The following is a 21754-nucleotide window of genomic DNA, read 5'->3' on the forward strand; positions in this document are numbered from 1 at the left end:
CAACACTGGCAGGGCTTGAAGAAGTTTCCAGGCTGTTGTTCCTCCTCACCCCCATGGGAGTGTGCAGGCCTGGACATGCTGATCTCTCCTAGCGCAGTCCCCTGCCCCGCCCAACTCCTGTGTTTATCCTGGAGCAGAGGAGGCCAAGGCTGAGTGCCTCATGGGGCTTCTCACACACTGGCTTAGTGTGGTCCGCCCTGTGCGAGGCACTAGGGTGAACACAAACAAGATGCAGTGGACACAGCCTCTGCTCCTGCCCCCAAGGGGCACACATCCTCCACAGGGAAGGGAGCCTGGCTCTGGGGCTCTGCCAACCAAGAACAGCACAGTTCCACCACTGGGATTCAGTAAGACTCTGCCCTAGAAGTTCTGGGCAGGGCCAGCCTCACTGAAGTCCCAGACACTCCTCTCCTATGTCTCAGGACGAAGGAGATGTCCCATCAGCTAAGAATAGGAAGAACACTTAGAAATCAGCTGAGACTCACAAAGGTTAAAATATCAGGATTGGAGTCAGAAAGCAAGTCTCCATGTCTGCTTCTAGATCTCTTCTGGTCCCCAAAGACAGCACTGTATCCATGGTGATAAACAGGTCTTGGGTGCATCGGGGTGCCCCTAGGAATACCGTGTGGTGATGGGAGCCAGCAATCCAGAAGTGGATGCCCACCCCAAACCCCAACAGCTTTGTGCTTCAGTCACCCAAAACACAGCCCCAGTCTTCCCCAACAGAGCCCTGTGCCCCACCCTGCTATATGCCCGGTGCAGCCCTGTGTCCCCCACACTCAGGATGCCTGTGTGGGGAGCTGTAGTGAGTTAGCTGTGGGCTAGTGGAGTCTGGGTAAAAGAAAACCTGGAGCCAGCACTAGGCTTGTTCCTCTCCACTACTCCAAGGGGAGGTCCTTCAGGAAGGGCTGTAGTTCTCAGGCTCAAGTCAGCCAGCTGAGAGAAGTCTGTCAGAGTGGTCTGGGCCTGGAGCTCCCAGCTCTGAACCCTAGGAGAGCTGCTCATTTATCATGTGGGTTGGCTGTTGCCTTAAGGCTCAACCTCCCAGAGACAATTTTGTGTCAACATTTGTAAAACCATAGGACACCCCAAGACTCCCTCTGAAGGGACCTGCGAACACAGGCTCCCTTCTGGCAGAAGCAGAGCTAATAAGATGGTATGGTATCGACATTCTAACCTGGGTCTGTTTGCTTCCAAAGGCCAGGCCTGGGGGCTCTACCCGGGTGCAGCCTGCCAGGTACCCCCAGCGGGCCAGAGCTCTTCCACTGAGCATTTCCAGGCACATCTGGTCCCTAAGGGGGACCCCTAAGGGATGGGCTCAAGAGACTGTTCCCACCGAAGACTCCCTTTCTCTCTCTTCAAGTCCTAGTCGACTTGAGCATGTCCTTGGAGCCCAAGAACTTTCACAGTTGAATTCTTGCTTCTTATTGACCTGTCCTGCCCAAAAACACCTCTATGTGACTTTAATGTTTTTACAGATGTATGTCTTTCCTGCCCCACATTAGCACAGCACCTGGCACAGCATAAGTGCTCAATAAATATGTGTTGAATGACTCTTAGCTCCCCATGATGCTTCTTTGTACCTCTGCATCTCCCTGTAGATCAGGAAGATCTCCCAAATCTGATATTGCCTGTGTCATTCATTTGGAAAGACGTTACGTTCTCTTCTCTGATGTTGTCCTTAGGCCACCAGGGGCAACTTGAGGTGTTTTTAAGTTGTTCATGCTTTCAGATCTTGACTTCCAAATGCAATTCTAGACTTCATGAGGCAGGGAACATCTTGCATGGGAATAAACGGGTGCAAAGCCATTTTAGCGCTCAGCAAGGAGCCTAGAAGGAAGGTGGAGAAGCTACTGAGCAGCCATATGGGTTTCACAAAGTCCATGGACACAGCTCATGCATCTTATTCATTGGAGAGCCCATCAAATGCTCTTTCAGAACCTGTTTGCTCTTCTTCTAGGTCAATGGCTTTCAAGTCCAAAACATGTGTCCTCCTACATGATAGTAACGGGCATTTTCAGTAGTGATTCATTGAGAAAATGATTTTTAAAAAATTTCCTGTGAAATTAGTAACCCCCTTTAAAAAACGACTCATTTCCTAAATCACAACAGCATCTGCACATGTGAGAGCCTGATGACTTACTCAGTCTCCAGACACTGTTGCCTGGAGGGAGGCCCATGGATTGGCAGCCCGGGGAGAAAATGCCAGATCTCAGCATTTCTTTCTCTAGTACTGCACACCGGATGGCAGTCACCATTTGATGCAGTGATTGCGAGGAATAATGTCATAAGGTTAACCTTGAATCTTCTTAACTTTGTCCTTTTAGAGTAAATCATTTACAAACTTTGCTACTTTATTTATTTTTTCATACTCTTCAGATGGATTGGAACATTTTGTGTGTTCCATGGCTGAGGACAAGAGTCCTACGGAACAGTCATAGCCAATTATAATCAGAGGGGATATGGGGCAGTAGTTACAAACATGAACTCTTAACCATATCGCCCAGGCCTGAGTACCAGCTTCACCACGTGTTAGCCATGTGACGTGGAGCTAGGTACACAGCCTTGGGTCCCTCATCTGCAAAATGGGGATAATAGCACCCGCCCTAAGAGGTTGTTATGAGGACTAAATATCTGTGAGTTAATATTTAAGAAGCATTTAGCGTAGTGCCCGGTACATAAAAACTTCTATATTTTTTAATCCATTTTTATTTCAGGATTTTTTTTTTCTTACCTAAAACTTGATCACCAGGATTCCCAGCTCCCCAGCAGACTAGAAGTTAACTGTTAAGGGGAAGAAAGGCACCCTTCTAGAGGGAGGCACCAATAAGAAGAGACAACATGGAGCTTGCCAGCGCTTCTGCCCACAGAACTGGGGAGTTTCACAAGAGCGGGGAAAGCAACCCCCTCACCAGAGAGGGGGAGACTGAAAGCTATGAAACGTAGCACCAGACGTCCAAATCCTAGCAGGCTGAGTCATATAGTGCCCGAACACAGCCCTGTACCGTCCTGAGGTCATAACCTTGCTCCTGCAAAGTCCAATAATTGTTCCGAATGATGCCTCTGAATCATCAAGTAAAGGTTACATGATGTTACAGGTGTTCTGTTACAAGGTAGTCTGTCTTGAAAATATTTCAATCACAATTATTTAAATTGAAAAGGTGAGCAGGGCTCAGGTATCTAGTGGACTGGTATCTGACGTGTGCCATCCCGACATGATAGGACACACGTATTGGTGCACTTCTCACTGTCATTTCCTGAGCAGAGGACAATGACTAGCACACAGGAGGTACAATCAGTGTGGATGTGTTAAGTGTCCAGTCTCTCAGACTACTGAGCAAACACCGTGGCCAGGAAGCTTCGCTGGGCTAGCCATTAGGGGGGAAACACAGGTAACTTATCATTCTAGTGAAAGAGATCTTGAATATCTTAGGTTCTCTCTATACGGGCATTTATTGGAGCCTGTACTAACCATAACTATTACAGAGAGGAAGACAGCTGGGTGCCAACGTGTGTGGGAAACAGTAGACATACCACAGAAATAAGAAATGAAAGCTCAGTGCAGATCGGGGCAATCCAGAAAGGCTTCACGGTAAAAGAGGGCTGAAGGCTGGGTGCTAGAGAACGGAGAGAACTTGCCCAGCTGTTGGGGAGAGAAGACCCAGTTGGACAGGCAGCCAGCATAAGTGGAAAGGCAGTGACAAGACTGAGCAGGTCATGTTCGCAGGTCAGCAGTCTCAACGTGACTAGAGCAGAAGCAGAAGCAGAATGAGGATGGAAAGTTAGGAAGAAGTAAAATCATGGAGAATCTTGACTTTAACTTGGACCGTGGTAAGCAGGAAGGATCCAGAAAACGTTTCTGAGCAGGAGAGTGACATCATCCTCAGAATCACACGAGATTATCAAAGCCCAGTCAAGCTGAGAGGCATGTCCGTGGATGCCTGTGGTATGCCACCCTCGCCCCCCAACTCCAGCCCCAGCACCTCCTGCATCCACCCTCAGGGGAGCAGGAAAGACCAGACACCTAATCTTGGATTCCCCAGGCGAGGGCCCCACACCCTGCCTTCAACGCAAAGCTCCCTGCTCCTTCCTTTTCTAACCCGCTTGACCTCTTGGGGTCTGAGCAGACACCCACTGTGGGAGAGGGCTGGCAGCTTTCTGGGCAGGTGAGTCAGTCAGCTGGGCGTGGCCTCCTCCAGGCCTCCTTTTAGTAGGGCTTACCTCAGCTGTGGAGGGAACTTGCCATCCTTTGCCACAGGCCTCCCTTCCTGCTGTGCCGGAGGCTCTGGTTGCCCACTCCCCATCCACCCACACCCCATAGGCTCTCCCTCCACCTCCCGCCAGCTTCTTTCATTCTCCGCCCACCTGAGGGGTCTGGGGCCAGTGGGCCTCTCTTGAAGCCCGGAACCCAGCCATCCTGGGGTTCTGGTTGCTTTGCCCGCTCTTGTGAAACTCCCCAGTTCTGTGGGCAGAAGCGCTGGCAACAGCGGCGCAGTTGAGCAAGTAGCTACAGGCCAAGGGCCCCAGTGCCCACTCCTGCCGTCAGCACTCGGCAAGCCCCGGCCAGGAGGTCTGTTTGCCCGGCTGCCGTGCCAGGCATCCCTGCTCACAGCCCCGCCCTCCTGGGCAGCTGCCCAGCGCGGTGAGGTGGGCGCCACCCCAGAAGCCCCCGCACCGCCCGACGACGGTGGCCTAGGGTCTCCCCGTCGTCAGACACGCGGGCTAGTGGCTGGAGAGGGCTGCAAGTGAGGGCTTTGAGGTGTTATCTTTGGGACTTTTAGAGGGCTCAGAAACTTCCCTGGGCAGAGCTTTCAAGACTGGACAGGCTGGAGGAGGGGTTGTTTTGCAGAGAACCAAAGACGCAGAGTCTTGCTAAGTTGGTCAGAGTAGATCAGACGCCAGAGTTCCATGCCTGGAAACTTGGACGTGGGAATGCCCGTGTAGAGGGCTCTTTCAGCATCTCCTAGCTTCCGACACTGGGACTGGCCACACAGTGACTCTCGCCCTTCTTCCCCCCACCCCATGTCTCCGTCAAGATCATGGGCAAGTATCTGAGGGAGAAAGACAGGGCTTGACATTTAATGAGCAGCTGCTCTGTGTTACCCATGCATTCAGTTCTCAAAACAGCCATCCTCCAAGGTCGGTGTTGTCGCTCTGCCACCCCACATACCCACGCTTTCTGGAGGAAGGAACCACAAAGGACCTTAGAAGAGGTTTTAATGGAGCAAACTGCTTGTTTGATTAATGAGATGACAAAAGCCCAAAGAGTTCAAACAGTTTGCCCAGAGTCTGATCACTTGCTCCTGAGAACCCAGACTCACTAATAAGGCCTGACCATCCCACCTCTCAGATCCCTTTTCCTCCAGTCTCATGCACCTGCCTTTTCAGTAGAAACCCACTTTTCCATCCATATGGTGGGCTCGGAGTCCCCCATGGCAGGAAGCGCCCCCCAACCCTGTGAGCCCCTCGCATCTTTTGCCTAAGAGCACCTGGAGGGAGGTTTCTCGGAGGAGCTCCAGGCCCAGCCCTCCTGACATCCCCCTTCCTGCCCCACAGTCATCCTGACGGATGAGGAGGTGCAGCGGAAGAGGGAGATGATCCTGAAGCGGAAGGAGGAGGAAGCCTTGAGGGACAGCCTGCGGCCCAGGCTATCCGAGGAGCAGCAACGCATCATCGCCATCCTGCTGGATGCCCACCACAAGACCTACGACCCCACCTATGCCGACTTCACCCAGTTCCGGGTACGTCCGCTCCCCGGCTGGCCGGGAAGGATGAGCTGCGGAGTGAAGAGCCGCAGCTGGGGCCGGGGCATGGGAGTGGGGACGGAGGGCCACGGCCAGCCAGACCCAGGGCAGGGGTAGAGGCTGCTCTGGAATGGGGGAGGCCTCCCCCTCCCGCGGGCCTACCTCGAAGCCACTCCTGTCAGAGATCGGGGACAAGGTAGGAGAGTGGCCCCCAACGTGAGTTTCTGATACTCCATCTCTCCCTTCCAGCCTCCAGCTCGCACGGATGGGTATGGAGGGAGCCATTCCTCGAGGCCCTCCTCCCTCCACACGCCCAGCATCTCTGGGGACTCCTCTTCTTCCTGCTCAGATAACTACACAGCCTCTCTAGGTGAGTCGATGCATGCCCCCAGTGAGCCCAGCGGTGGGAGAAGACCTCAGAGCTTCCACAGCCCACCTGTCCTTGGCTGTGGATGGGAAGGTAACACTTTCATACTGTGTGCCACACAGTGTCCTCAGAACACCGCCCCCCCCCCCTTGTTTTTACGGAAGAGCGCTAACTAGCTGAAGGGCTCATGCTGGGGAAGAGGCCAGGCTGGGGTCTGGCCGGGCAGGGTCTGTCTGCAGAGTCCCTGCTCTTTCCTCCATGCCAGGTTTCTGCTCCTGCCTTCCTCCCTGTGGGTAACCTGGTTCCTTTAAAGGATATTTTGAGCCTGGGCCTTTTGGGGGGTTCTGTTTTTGTTTTTTTTCCAGTTCTATTGAGATATAATTGACATAGAACATTGTATTCGTTTCACGTATGCAACATAATAATTTGATACATGTATATATTGCAGAATGATTACCGCAATAAGTATAGCCACTATCCATCATCTCTCAGAGTTACAAAGTTTTTAATTTCATTGCGCTGAGAACTTTTTTTTTTTTTTTTTAAAGATTTTATTTATTTATTTGAGACAGAGAGAATGAGAGAGAGAGAGCACATGAGAGGGGGGAGGGTCAGAGGGAGAAGCAGACTCCCCGCCGAGCAGGGAGCCCGATGCGGGACTCGATCCCGGGACTCCAGGATCAGGACCTGAGCCGAAGGCGGTCGCCCAACCAACTGAGCCACCCAGGCGCCCGCGCTGAGAACTTTTAAGATCTACTCTCTTAGCAACATTCAAATATACAGAAGTGTATCATTACCTACAGTCATCAGAGCCTAGAAGGTGACATCTGGAGTGGAGGGAGAACATGTAGGTCCCCCTGCAGCCTTCTTTCACCTCACCCTGAGCTCTGGGGCATCACCACAGCACCGGAGGACTCGCCATCTCCAGCTCATCCTTGCTTTCCTTCTTATAGTCCTTTTCCACCTTCTTCTTCGTCTTCCTGCTCCATCCTCCCCCCCCGTCCTCCATCCCTCTGCCTCTCACCCAGCCCTGCTGCCCTCTGCGTGGATCCAGCAGGATGGGAAAACCCCTTCCCTCCGGGGAACTAGAACCCTCAGATACGGTACTTCTGTACTTACCGATGGATCTGGGCCCAGATCCCCAAGAGGTGGGAGGGGTCTCCGTGTCAGCTGGACAAGGATGGCAGCGGAGCCAGACATGGTGTCTACCCACCCAGGAGTGACAGGAGGGAGGTGGTCAGGGACTAAAGAGAAGCAATGACCATTGCAGAGATTGACCCTTTGAGCCCCTCGTCTTATAGGGATTCTTCCCAAGTGTTAATTTTCTTTTTTTTTTTTAGGATTTTATTTTTTTATTTATTCATTTGAGAGAGAGAGAGAGAGAGAGCAAGCAAGAGCATGAGCGGGGGGGGCAGGGGCAGAGGGAGAAGCAGGCTCCCTGTTCAGCAGGGAGCCCGATGCAGGACTCGATCCCAGGACCCTGGGATCATGACCTGAGCCAAAGGCAGACGCTTAACTGACTGAGCCACCCAGGTGCCCCCCAAGTGTTAATTTTCTCTCCTTACTTTGTTGCTCTTTCCAATTGGTGGGGTATTTATTTGCACCGATGAGGATCAGTCTGCATGTTACACATTTAGCTTTTAATAATTCCGTATTATTTAATAGTTTTGATACCCTCATAGGTTAATTGATATGAGGTGCTCAGCCCCACCAATGTTAAGTTCAATATAGCATATATTGATTTAAAGGAACACCTGGCTGGCTCAGTTGACATAGCATGCAGATCTTGATCTCAGGGTCATGAATTCGAGCCCCACGTCGGGCATAGAAATTACTTAATTTAATAAATAAATAAATAAATAAATAAGATTCAAACTAGTTAACATTTTTAATTTAAAAATAGTTTTTAAAGATTTTATTTATTTATTTGACACAAAGAGAGAGAGACAGCTAGAGAGGGAACACAAGCAGGGGGAGTGGGAGAGGGAGAAGCAGGCTTCTGGCTAAGCAGGGAGCCTTATGCAGGGCTTGATCCCAGGACTCTAGGATCATGACTTGAGCTGAAGGCAGACGCTTAATGACTGAGCCACCCAGGCATCCCTTTAATTTAAAAATATTAAGCAAAGGTAATACATGTTTACTGTGGGCATTCAGAAAATATAAGCTAAATAATATATATAAAATAAATATGTATTTTTATATATGTAAAATCTTTAAACCTACTACCCAAAGGTAATCACTGTTAACACTGTGATGTATCTCTTTCCCATCTCTTTTTTTTCCTTAAGTGCATATGTATATTTCCAAGTGGAATTATGCTATACACAATCTGGTAACTTGCTTTTTTCTTTTAACAGTACATCATATCATATTTTCATGTCATCAATATGCTTATGGAATATATGCTTAAAGGCTGATTAGTATTCTGGGGTATGAATGTACAATAGCATATCTAATCTAGATTGTGTTCCAGCTTTTCATTAAGATAACAGTATGCTTGTGGCTAAATATTTGCCCTTATTCCAGATTTTTTTTTCCTTAATGATGAATTTATGGAAGTGGGGTTACTGGTCAAAGAATATACATCATCATAGGCTTCTGATGCCTACTGTCAAATAGCTCTCCAAATTACTTGCACAAGTTTATGCTTCCTTTAGTACGCCATGGCACAAGCGTTGCCTAATTCCTTGACACTGGCATCCACATTTAAACATATTTGTTTCTAGTTTATAGGTGAAAAGCCTAGATGTTCTACTCTGTGGTTCTTTGATCACTAGTGAGGTTGAACATTGTTTTCCATAAGTTCACTGATTCCAAATTCATCTTTGATTTGAGGTCATTAGAAACAGGTGGTCTATAAAATCATGGCTCCAGGAAATCTCATTTCTTGGAGTATCTCTGATCTTTGATTGTACTGCCTTGCTCTGCTTGAAAGAAAAGCCAGGGGGAGTCCTAGAGGAAAGGCTGGGCTGAAGAGTGACCTTGGAGAGAGGCCGTCACTATGGCATTCCTGGCCAGCCCTGCGGCAAGGGCATGGGAGGTCCTCACAGGGCCAAGCAGGAAGGCATCTGGCTCAAGTATCCTTAAGTAGCTCTTTCTCTCTCCTCATCCTTCCCCAGATGTGATAGAGCCAACCAGCTTCTCCAATCTGGATCTGAGGGAAGAAGACTCAGATGACTCTTCTCTGACCCTGGACCTATCCCAGCTCTCCATGCTGCCCCACCTGGCTGACCTGGTCAGTTACAGCATCCAAAAGGTCATCGGCTTTGCCAAGATGATTCCAGGGTTCAGGTAAGAAGAGTCAGACTCCTAGACTGAGCTAGAAGAAGGCCTGGAGGTCACCAATCCACTGCGTCCCAAAATAGAGACCCAGACCCTACCTGAGGGCTCCTAGGTCAGAATCTCTGGGAAGTACGACCCATCTACATTACCCAGCAGGCCCGCGCTAGAAGAGAAATCCGTCCCCCTCCACACACACAGTTTCTGGATGACAGAACAGAAGCCCAGAGAGCTTCAGTGGCCAGCCAGGATTGTTTTCTAGTGCTGGAGCCAGGATGTGTGAGAGCCAAGGTCTAGAATTCCAAGTTCACTGCCGTGTGCACTCCAGCTGGCTTGGGTCTAATCCTCATGTTAACCCTTTAAATTGAACCTCCATTAACCCTCCACATCCTAATCTGAAACCAAAATGAAGTGATAGAGAGGAGAAAAGGTTGCGCAAGTGGACTTGTGAAATAATTTAGGGATCCCAGAGGAAGACAGGTTTCCTGGAACACATAACCTGGGCCTCCATCACCCAAATTTCTGTGAAAAGGCATTTTCCTAACCATACTGAGACCTTTGCCAAAACAGAGTTCTACTGGAGTAAAGATCGTCTGTTATAGATTCATTGATGCAAATTTCATTCAACTGTTTTCTTGTTTTGGTAATAACGGCTCATATGCTTCTATTTACATAGCCGTGCAGCATTAAATATTCTTAAAGTAAGAGAGTGTAGATGCTTTTAGTAGAATGTCGGGAGGTAGTTATATCGATATTGACACATTATTTATATCATTTGGAGCATTGCCGTACAATACATATACAATGCGGTTGAGAAAGAGAAAGAAAGAAATCACTAGCAATTACTGCTGGCCTCAGGTCAAGGAGCAGTATTTGCAGTTGCCAGCAGAAGGGGCTTCTGAGTGCTTTCCAGATGCCAATGCTCAGATTCAGGGCTGCAATTCTGGGAGCCCCAAATTATTTGACCTTGCCTAGCTCTGAATGGGAACTAACGTGATGTGCTAGTTATTGTTTCGTGAATCTCTCTGCCGTGCAAGGAAGCCATCGGTCACTGTCTCAATGACCTCACTGACAGCTACATGGTGATAATTCAGAGCGCCCAGCCCAGTTCTTCCCAGTTTGTGTCTGCCCTGAGATAGCTGGCTCGGTGTGATCTTATGCCCCTCAGCAGCTCAGAGACCGGGGGCTCTCCTGTGCTCTTCCACGGGAATTCGTGTGAAAATCATAAAGAAGAGAAAACATCAAACTCGCTTACTGCATCGAGACACCCTTGAGATGCCCCTGCCGCACCACACATTTTGGTTGCGGAAGGAGCCAAGGCCACTGTGGCATCCAGCAAGAATGTCATCTGTGAGTGCCGTGTCACGCTGGGCCTGGAACTTACCCTCCAGAGCCTTTCCTTGGAGCTGACAATACTTTCCGCTTAGCCCAAGTTCCAGCTCCCTCCCACACTCTTCAAGTTAGTGTTTGCAAACTCGGGCTGTCCCAAAGTCTTGTTTGGTGTAAATAGCTAGAGACAAAAACGCCTCATGGTGCTGAAGGATGCGCAGGAGCACCCGGCTTCTGTCCCAGCTCCAGAGAGCAGTCCTCACCTGTGAAGGGTTCGTCTTTCCTAGCCTGGTGGAGAGCTGGGGCACAGAGCCCCTGAAGCTCCGTCCAGATGCTCGGGTTTGCTGATTCTAAATGGTGGCTGGGATGGCACACATGGCAAAACTGTCCTTAAAAAAGGACATTTATTTAACCAGATGACCTCAATGCAGCACCCTGTAGTGAGTAAACCAAAATCCCATTTTTCTCCCATGCCCTTGGTTACCCTTGCCACATATTCTCTGACACAAGTAGCATGAGCCCGCCCTTAATGTCTCTCTCCAAGGATGAGTTGTAGTTTGCCCCCTTCCTCCCATACCCAGCCTCATTTTCCCTGGTTCCCCAGTCTAGCCGCGCAGTCATGGCCCAAGTAAGTTATATAGGAACAGACACTGAATTGATCCAGCTACTGATCCCAGATCGGTTACATTGATCCTGCACGTGCTTGGGTTGGCTTCTCTCTCTTCAGAGTGACTTAGGAAATCTCAGAATGGAAGGTGTCCCAGTAAAAAGGGAGCAGGCCTGGCCAAGAGCTCTGTGGGTGGGGGGGCACTGATGGGGATACTCTCTGTGACTGGACAGAGGTGACACTGAGCCTGGACAGAGGCCAGAGCCCCGGCTCTGGTGGGCCCCAGGTGGGGCCAGCCCCACAGCTCTCCAGCTCTGCTGGTTTCTGTGTTTAGGGGTTCTGTTTTTCCTAGAAGTGAGAGAACAGTGGCTATGTCCCTGGTGGCTTTGATCCTGCTGCCTGTAGGCAAGGGTGGAGGGTGTGGGGAGGGCAGGATGAGACTTCTGTGTGGGTGAGTGGGGGGCGGCGGGGGGCGGGGGGGGGGGGGTGGTTGGAGGGGGCAGGCTGAGACTCCAGTGCAGGCACGGGACCAAAGTGGGGCAGGACTGAATAGGCCGTGCTGGGTGTGAACTGCACTGTGGTGTGCCTTGGCCCTGCTCCTGCTTCCCACCTCCCCTCGTCAGCCTCTCCCTCTGCACCCCACAAATCTCCCGCCCTCAGCGCTTCACCTGGAGGTGGGGTGCCTGGGTTGAGCATCTGCTTTCAGCTCAGGTCATGGTCCCAAGGTCCTGGGATCGAGCCCCACATCGGGCTCCCTGCTCAGCAGGGAGCCTGCTTCTCCCTCCCCTGCAACCCCTCCCCCTGCTTGTGTTCTTTCTCTCTGTCAAAGAAATAAATAAAATCTTTTAAGAAAGAAAGAAAGGCATGGAGGAAGTGAAATCAGGAGCAGCATCCAAATGGCCAGGAGCCAACTTGGACCTGAGAACCAAGGACCCCCAGGTTTCATTGCCAAGAGAGGGGTAAGACAGACCAGGCCAAACCAGCCAAAGCCCAGCCCTCTGGGAGAAAGACCTTTGACATCACTGTCATTTCTATTCCCAGGGGCTCCTTCCTGGGTCAGAGGCCTGAGGCCATAGCGTGTTTCCCTCCACCCATGTCCTCTCCTCTGTCTTCACTTGCTCATTTATGTAACAAATAGCTTTTTTCCATAAACTGTGAAGGATACAAGTTGACTAGGACACAGTTCCTGACCTCCAGGGCTCAGTGTCTGATGGAAGAGATAGACATGAGACAATTGCGGTGAAGAGATAAGAACCAAGAGAGGTCTGCTGGAGGTACTGTGGGAATGCAGGAGAGGAGGGGCTGGGCTCTGCCTGGGGGCGGGGACAACCAGGCAGCCGCTTGTCTCCAGAGCACCCCTCAGGTGCCCAGAAGCAGCCGGCCACCGGTATGGAAACTAATCAGGGGATAGAGATATTACACAGGTCCGGCGAGGAGGCATAGAGCCTGACCTGGTGCCTGTCAGCAGGAAAGAGCTCTCTTACCGGTTTCCCCTTCATTTCCACCTGTCCCCCACCTGCCACCATCCCCTCTTCTGGCTGTGACTTGCACTTAGAAAATCCCTGGGTTTCTGGCCATAATCTGAGGTCATTCTAGGTTTGCTTTCATAGGAGCCACGTGCCTGGATCACAATAAGAGAGGTGCCCCTGAAATCTCTCTGGCAAGTTCACTTCCGGCCATCCACTTCAAACGGGGCATTGAACAAAAGGTTATGTACAAAGAAATGCCTCACAGAATTACTTATAATGGCAAAAGTTAGAAGCAACCAAAATGTCCCGAGATAGGTGGATGGGAGACTGATTAAATAACTTATAGTATGTTGATAAGATGTAATTTTATGCAACTCGCTATGGACTGGGCCAAAGAATTGCTCATGATGTAGGAAGTGGGACACAGAATTACCATGAACTCAAGTATGTTTGAAAAAGAGAGATTTGCGGCTCATCTGGGTGGCTCAGTCGGTTGGGCATCCGACTCGGTTTCTGCTCAGGTCATGATCTCGTGGGTCCTGAGATTGAGCCCCAACACAGGCTCCACACTCAGCAGGGGGTCTGAGGATTCTCTTCTGTCCACAGGTGTGCACTCTCTTTTTCTCTCTCTCTCTCTCTCACAAATAAATTTAAAAGAGAGAGAGAGAGATTTGCATTTAAAAAAAGATAGGAAGGAAATAGACCAAAATGGTCATTGTGTTTATGAACAATTTTTATTTGCTTTTATATTTTTTCTGTGTTTTGCAAAGATTTCATAATGAGTATCTTTTATTGTATAATGAGTTAAAACTAAAATGAGGCATTAGTTTTTATTTTTAAAATGTGTACTGAGCATCAAGAGAAAAGTGGCAAGGGTGGTGAGATGTCTAGGCACCATGTCATCAGGGCTGTCTGTCCTGGAGAAGAGGCAGGGGCTCATGGTAACTTTCTTTAAATGGTTAAAAGATGCCCCATGGCTAATGAAGTCTAGTTCTGTGTTCCTTGAGAGGACAGAATGACAAGCAGTGGATGAGTGTGTCATCCTGTGGGTGTAGCTCAATAGAAGAAGCTATTAACCCAGGAGTTAACAACCTCATGGCTAGATCCAGAGACCTCAAGTATCCTGGCCCCAGAAATATCCTGCATCTGTAGGGAATGCTGAAGAAGGAAATGGATCACATAGCTTCTAAGGGGGGCCTTCCAACTCGAGCGCTTTGAGATTGTTTTCAATGTAGACCCTTTGCGGCCATCCTAGCCATCATCTATCACCTGCTGATACAGAACTCTCCGTCTGTCAACATCTGCCTCCCACCTCTCCATGTGCCGAAGTACAGCCATGGGAGAGGGCAGCAGCCTTTCCATGAGATATCCAGGTGGAAATGTAGTCAGGAAGAGAAAAGGAGAGAAAACTGGAAGCAAGTTGATCTGTGGGTGCTGCTTTTTCCTTGTCATTGTTCAGGCAAGCCCAGCTCATGACTCAGAATAGTGGAACTAGTCATTGGCCTCTTGACTCATCAGCACATATTTATTGACCTTGTTGTGCTCAGGGCTCAATAATCATTGTGCGGGCAACACTGAGGGAATTGGGAAGTGGTGCTGGCCCTCAAGGAGCTTGCCTGTTCAGAGCCACAGACAAGCACGTTAAGAGCAGAGCTGAAGGGGGAAGGGCAAAGTAGGAGTGCAAGCTGCAGGCTGTGAAGAAATGGTTCTAATCCTACAGAAGGTAATGGGGGGGGGGGGTCCTCCGAGGGAGACCTCACCAGGTTCAGAGTCAGGAAGATGAGGTGGAGCAGTAGAAGCAAGGCATTCTTGGCTGAAGCTGTCACATGCCCAAAGGCAAGCTGGTGTAAGAACACACGACACTGTGGAGTAGTGTGAAGTTGCGAGAATGGAGGGTTGGTGGAGTTTGTGAAGGGAAGTGGGCTGGAAAGACAGGTTGGAGCTAAGGGATGGAGCATGGGCTTGATGCTGAGTGGGTTGAGAGTCAGGAAAGTGGTTCTGAGCACAGGCAATATCTCCCTGCAGGAGCCGTAAGCACCATGGAGGAGGCACCCGAGAGAGACTTGGTTCCAGAGTTCTAATAAGAGGCAACTGAGAAAGATGGTGGAGCTCTGAACCAGAACAGTCCTGATGGTAGTGGAAAGGAGGTCAAGGGCTCAAGAGATGTCCTGGAGACAGAGTTGGCTGAGCTTTACTTCTGGGAAGGACCAGAGGACAGGAAAGGGAGAAAAAGAAGGCATGAGAGGTGTAGAAGATGACTGTGGCCATACCCTTGCTGACCTCCGCATTCATGCTCTAACCCTGAGAGCTCCCCCAGGCTCTTCTTCCTTCCCCTAATAGCTCTGGCCACTTAGGCCTGGGGACCCTGGTAAGTCCCTGGGTTTTCCCTGCCTTCGTAACTGAGCTCATTTACTTCCAGCCTTGGTGCACAATCACAGTCTTGAGATGTTCTCCCTCAGGGATACAGTTTTTTTCCTTTCCGATCAGACCACCAGCTCTTCAGTGAAGGACCCAGGGTACATGCTGGTCACCTGGCAGGCACCTGTCAAAATGCTACAGTGATTTGCGTGACTTGAAATTCTTGACCAGTAACCTGGCTCCTCCCTGCCTTCCCTGGCAGAGACCTCACTTCTGATGACCAGATTGTGCTGCTGAAGTCAAGTGCCATCGAGGTCATCATGTTGCGCTCCAACCAGTCCTTCATCATGGACGACATGTCCTGGACCTGTGGCAGCGAGGACTATAAGTACCGCGTCAGTGATGTGGCCAAAGGTACCTTCAGGCTCCACCTCCACCCCATCCTCTGCTCCTAGACTCTGGCTCCGCCCTTCCTGGGGTCATGGGCTCCGATCAGGTGCATCGGAGGGGGCTAGGCAGCAACAGGGTGAGAAGGGTGAGAGGCAGGCCCAGTCAGGGTTGGAGGTGGGGTGGGGTGGTTTGGGTAGGCAGCTCCTCAGTTCTGCACACAGCATCTGGCCATCTGTCTCATAGCTGGACACAGCCTGGAGCTGATTGAGCCCCTCATCAAGTTCCAGGTGGGGCTGAAGAAGCTGAACTTGCACGAGGAGGAGCATGTCCTACTCATGGCCATCTGCATTGTCTCCCCAGGTATGGGGCCTAGCAGTGGGGACCTGGGAAGGGGGAACATGAAGCACTAAGCCCAGCTGAAGGCCAGCAGGGCAGTCTGGAGGGAGGAGGGAGCAAAAGGAAAGAGAGACAAGGAAATACCCACTTTGCTGGGTTTGCACAGCCCATATGATATGTGTATGTTGAGAGGTCCTTCACTGCCTTTGGCCCTGAGACCATAGGTGATTCATAGGTAGGACTCTGAGGAACCAGATAAATGGGGTTTCTTGGGCCATAGACAGGTCTGGATGTCCCCAGTCCTCGGGTTCTGCTCTTGTATGAACTGGACTGAACTTTGCTGACACTTGAGGTCACCTGTGGGGTAGGGTAGAAAAACTTGGGGCTTACAGACACTTCTGCCTCGGAAGCTTACCCGACGGATTTTGGAGGCAGTATGCTGTGACCCTGAGCTCTTCTGTCTGTTGGGGTGGGAAGAGAGAGAGAGAGGCTCAGAAGGAGGTTATTGTGATCTTGGGGATGTTATATTAGTGATGAGGCCTAAGGGGGGGGGCAGCCCTGCCTCTACCTATGTTGAGGGAACAAACAAACGGCCTCTGATCAGGGTTGAGCTGAGGATCCACGGAAGGAACGTGGGCTCCCTTCCCCCTGCCCAGCCAGCATTCACTCATTCATTCCTTCCTACACTCAGCAATGATTTATTGAGCACCTACTAGGTATCAGGCACTGTGCTGGGCATTGGGATTTAGCAGCAAACAGGACACAGACTTCTCTTCCATGAACTGTAGGAGGAGACATTAAACAATTACTATTTAATGACTGATTTTAATGTGATGAAAGTTTTAAAAAATAAGTGTCTGATACTATAGCAGGGTATAATAGAAGGAGAGAACCTTATGCAGTCTGGGGAATGGAGGTAGGGGGTCATCGGGAATGGCCCTTTTGAGGAAGATCTTTTAAGCTGTTACCTGAAGGATCAGTAAGAAGCAAAGACACAAGAGCTAAGTTCCAGACAGAGGGAACACAAATGTGAAGAGTGGAGGCCAGAGAGCACGGCACATCAGTTTACTCAGGGAAACATGGAGCCTAGAGATGGAGGGAGAGAGTTGAGCTGGAGACAGGGCCGGACGGGACCTAGGACACTTGATCCGAAATGCAAGGGGAAAGGGTTGAGAGGCTTTAGGGGGGACTGTGGTGTCACAGGTCAGCAGCCATACAGGGGTGACCTAGGAGGATGCTGAGGTTGGGTGTCTGTCTGGGCGTAGGGGTCCTGGGGAGATGGACTATTAAGGGACCTGGCTCAGAGCTCTTGTGCCTTCTCCTCCCATCTCCCTGTGCGCCCAGACCGTCCCGGGGTGCAGGATGCTGCCCTGGTTGAGGCCATCCAGGACCGCCTGTCCAACACACTGCAGACCTACATCCGCTGCCGCCACCCGCCCCCGGGCAGCCACCTGCTCTACGCCAAGATGATCCAGAAGCTGGCTGACCTGCGCAGCCTCAATGAGGAGCACTCCAAGCAATACCGCTGCCTCTCCTTCCAGCCCGAGTGCAGCATGAAGCTCACACCCCTCGTGCTGGAGGTGTTTGGCAATGAGATTTCCTGACTAGGCCAGCCTGCCCGGGCCCCTGGGCGGGGCTGCTCCTCGGGGGCCTTGTGCCCTGGCCTGGGGCCCGCTGCTGCCCCGCAAGCCTCCCCGCCCTCTCCGGAGCCCAGCCCCTCCTCCCGCACCTCCCCTCCCCAGCCAGCCCACCGGGTCTCCTGCGCGACCTAACAGCAGGTCTCCCCTTCCTGCTGGCCACAGGCTGCCCGCATCCCTTGAGACCTCAGTCACGAGGAGTTGCTGTTTATTTGGCCAAGAAACTCCAGTGGGGGCAGAGGGCAGATGGGGAAGGTGGGGACTCACCCAGGGACGGCCCTACGGCTCCAAAAGTGGCCCCTGGTTGCTGCTGAGGGAACAGTGAGGCACGAGAAACGCGCCCATTCCTCAGGGACAGAGATACCCACACCTCCCCACCACGCCCGGCCCGGGCGCCCAGAGCCGAGGGGGCTCTCCTTCCCGCTGCCCCACCCACGATGAATAACTCGCCACAACCCCCTCCCCTCGCCCCCCATCCCATCCTGCTGCCAGTCTGTGCTGTTTCGTGCCACGATGGGGCCCTCTCCCTTTGCCTTCCCAGCCCCGGCCTGTCTAGGACACTCACTGCCAAGGATGACCAAACACAAGGTGACAAAGGTCACACCTCCCCCCTCCCCCACCTCTGCTGGCCAAAGGGCACTCGCCTAACACATCAGTGCCCACCTTCATCCCATTGCTATGGTGACATTCTTCCCGAAGTAGCGATGGTCAGGCGGGCTTTCACCCCACGGCAGGGACCACTAGCCCAGAACCCACCACCGAGAGGCCCAAGGAGGGAGGAGAGCAGGGCCCAGGAAGTGGGGGACGGGCAAACCCGGCCTCACAGGAGAGTGGTAGATGGTGGCCACAGCTGTCCCTGTCTCCAAGCCCATGGCTCCTTGACCTGGATCTGAGAGGTTGGTGGAAGCCAGAGCTCCCCTTCCAACGATCTACGTGGCAAGACGGAATTGCCCCCAGGTTGCAGAGAAATGCCCAGCAGCATCCTCATCCTCACCCTGCCAGTCCCTTACCTCCCACTCAGGAGAGAGAGAACCAGTGGCCGTGGGTGCTGGAAGGGCCTCACCCTGGGACAGTGGAGGGTGACCCTGAGATGGGTGCACTCTCCCAAATCCCCCATGGCCTGGAGAAGCAGTGCCCCTCTGCTCACCCGCAGTGCCACCTCTTTTCCACCTAGCAAGGTGGGATGGAAGAGAAGAACCTCAGACCCTAACAGCCCAGGCCCTGGCCTCCCGGGGGGCCCATCTAGGTATAGTTCCAAGACTACCGTCCCCCAGGGACCCAGGAGCTAGTGCTCCAACACCTCGCTGTGGGTGGAGGGAGAGCGGGCTGGCCTCGCATGGCTAGGCCGGGGGAGCATCCAGGGGTGGAGTCATGTGGGGCTGGTTCGCTTCTTATTCTCACTCCAGCACCCCAAATTCAGAAGGGGTGGGGGGTACTTAACTGCCAACTCCATTTTCCCTTCCATAGTCGGTCCAACCCGGGAGGTGGGAACTCTCACTCTGTTTCCCCTGGGGTGGGGTCCTCTGGTGAGTGAGTTGTAGGTGTGTGGGGCCACTGCGGAGGGGCTACCTCCAGGAGTCAGAGAGCGTCCCTCAGATGGTTGCTTGAGTTTGGGGAACGCGGCTCATTCGGTGTCTCACTGGGGAGGAGCTCCTGTCGGTCGGATGCTGCCTCCACCTTCCCTCGCTGTTCTCTGAGGACCCCGGGAGCAGCGAGCCTTCCTCTTTGAGCACTGTCCGCGTCCCCTGGGCCCGGTGTTTCTGCTGGTGGAGAAACCTCTGACAGCCCCGTTTCTCACGGCACAGTACCTTCGATATGGCCAAGGTTGACATTTATTAGCTAGGAGTTGTTTTCAGAATCAGACTACATTTTTTTTTTTACCACATTCTAATGTAGCAGGTAGTAGGCACCACTGATGAGGAGATATTTATGGGGGGAAAACTTACATTGTAAAAAAATTCTATACGTCAGCTATCGTTATTGTCCTTGCTGTTATTTCACGAATTAGGGAGAGGCCCTTCTTGGATTTTAGCTGCAGAAGACACTGGTCTAGCATGCTAGTCAGTGGGGAAAAAAAGGCTTAAAAATCGCTACACTAGTTAACTTCCTTGCTAAAGAAAACCTGACCCTTGGCGGAGGGTGTGGTCCCCCGAGCTCAGACAGCTAGTTAGAAAGAGCTCCAGGGATGGACCTGGTCTATGGACTCCCTGCCCAGTGCTCTATTCACTACACCACACTTGTGCTCAGACCCCATTTCCCGCCCCCCACCCTCCGAAGGCTGCCCTAGTCCCGTAGGGGAAGGTCTAGATTTTAGACAGCAAATCTAGATCCTGGACCCCTGCGTTCCTTCCCTGAGTTGTCACCCTGCTGACCCATCAGGAGGAGGAGGAGGGACACCTCAGCCTGTGTCTCAATGTGAATCAGAACCCCCTGCCCCAGTGTGGCCCTGGCCAGATGGGGTCTCTGCCTCAGCTCTGTATAATGTTGTTGTCTTATCAATAAAGTGCATTTGTCTTTGTAATGTTTCCACCTTCCCAGTTCTCCCTCTGGCCCTGCCTTCTCCAGGGCACCCCACTGGACACCCTGGAAACACCAGCTCCTCAGCCCTGGGGCCCACCACACCAGCTCACTACCGAAAGGCAGTCTAGGAGTGGGGGAGAAGACAGGAGGAAAAGTGAGGTTTCCCAGGACCGGAGTGGGAGAAAATATTATCATCTCTTCTATTTTAGAATGAGAGAATGAAAGTAGACATTTATAAGTCTAAAATGTTTAAAGCATATTATTGGAAATGCTGGAAAGTGCACACCTAGATGCCAAAGACGCAAGATTCTGGGAGATGGGAAAATCTATCTGCGGGGTTAACTGGAAGCAAGTGGGGTCCTCCCAACAGAGAAGGTCGGAATGTAAGACAGATCAGGGGAAAGGAATAAAGGAGCAAAAGAAGGCTTCACAGAGTGCCTCCTCAGGGATTTCCAAAGAGAATATCAAGTTGCCAGAAATTTGTCAAATAAACAAATGAAGAAAGTTTTGCTTATGGTAATAAAATGAGCTTATACTTACGTAGCACGTACTTTGCGGCAAGTCCTGCTGTAAATAAATCTTATGCAAACCAACTTGGACCCCAGGGGAGCTGGGCTGCTATGAACCCCATCTGACAGAGGGGTAACTCGCCCAGAGATAGGATTTGAACCCTCGGCAGCTGGCTCCGGAAGCCATTCATTAACTGCTGCACTAGTCTGCCTCCAACCGAGCTGAGGAGCCTGACAAATGACAGATAACAGTCTCGTCAGCAGAAAGCAGGGGGTCACATGTGTTGGGTCCAATCCAGTGCGGCTCTCACCTGAGACCCTCAAGAATGAGAACCAGGCCACTGTTGACAAAAATGTGCCTCATATTCAAAATGCTGTGTCGGTGACTTGGAGAATTGCAAAGGTCTCCTGTGCCTAAACGGACTCCCAAGGGACCCAGAGGAACTGATGCACCCCACTCCGTTCCCCAAGGAAGTGAGGAGTGTGATAAAGGCAGCACCCCTAAACGCAGCAAGCAAAAAGACCCAGCCAAAGCCACAGCACCGCGCTCTGTGAATGGGGAAATCATGTGCAACCAGTGCATTTATTTCAGGATAAATAGGTTAGTCTGGAAACGCGTAGATGTGATTTACTTTAATTTTTCAGAAGTATCTGTAAAGATTTCAGACGAAAGGCTATAGTGTGTCACCACGAGATGAGATAGTAGTAGAAGAATCGGGGATAGAGGCCAAGGGCTATTTTGTCATGAAAGATGAATGAGCTTCGAGAAGGAAGTCAACAGCTGCATAAATGGGCATGTCTCTGGCTGGAGAAGTGTGAAGAGGAAGGTCTTGAAAACTGTTAGGAGAATCTGATTTAGCATTTTATGGATGAACTAGAGGAATACAGGATCTCCAAGGCTGTGTGTTACCATAAACTGAGAGGAAGGCACTCCCAAAAGACCTTAGGGTTAGGATAAAGAAATAAAAAAATCTTAAAAAAAAAAAAAAGAAATTCATTAAAAGTAAATAAAAGGAAACATTTAGCTCTTCAGTGGCACTAGCCACATTTCCAGGGCTCAGTAGCCCCAGGGCTACGGGAATGGACAGTCCAGACTCAGAACATTTCCCTGGCTGCACGAAACTCTATTGGACAGTGCTGGTCTACACAAGGCGTTCTTATCGGTACTAATTGTGGATGACAGGCTTCTGTTGATCTGTTGGGCAGATA

At 51.2% G+C, this 21754-nt stretch overlaps 1 protein-coding gene across 1 annotated transcript in view; it reads left to right on the plus strand.

The window, feature by feature from the left end:
- VDR (vitamin D receptor) overlaps positions 1-20035 on the plus strand; it is a 56311-nt gene extending 36276 nt beyond the window's left edge. Inside the window, exons 4-9 of the mRNA XM_021704879.2 lie at positions 5557-5741; positions 5994-6114; positions 9231-9402; positions 15416-15567; positions 15787-15903; positions 17224-20035. Of these exons, the coding sequence (XP_021560554.1) occupies positions 5557-5741; positions 5994-6114; positions 9231-9402; positions 15416-15567; positions 15787-15903; positions 17224-17483 (1007 nt within the window). The 3' untranslated portion in view covers positions 17484-20035. The remainder of the gene's footprint in view (positions 1-5556; positions 5742-5993; positions 6115-9230; positions 9403-15415; positions 15568-15786; positions 15904-17223) is intronic.
- Positions 20036-21754: the final 1719 nt, after the last annotated feature.

This window comes from Neomonachus schauinslandi, chromosome 5 (genome assembly GCF_002201575.2).
Source record: "Neomonachus schauinslandi chromosome 5, ASM220157v2, whole genome shotgun sequence".
In the NCBI taxonomy this organism is placed as follows: domain Eukaryota; kingdom Metazoa; phylum Chordata; class Mammalia; order Carnivora; family Phocidae; genus Neomonachus; species Neomonachus schauinslandi.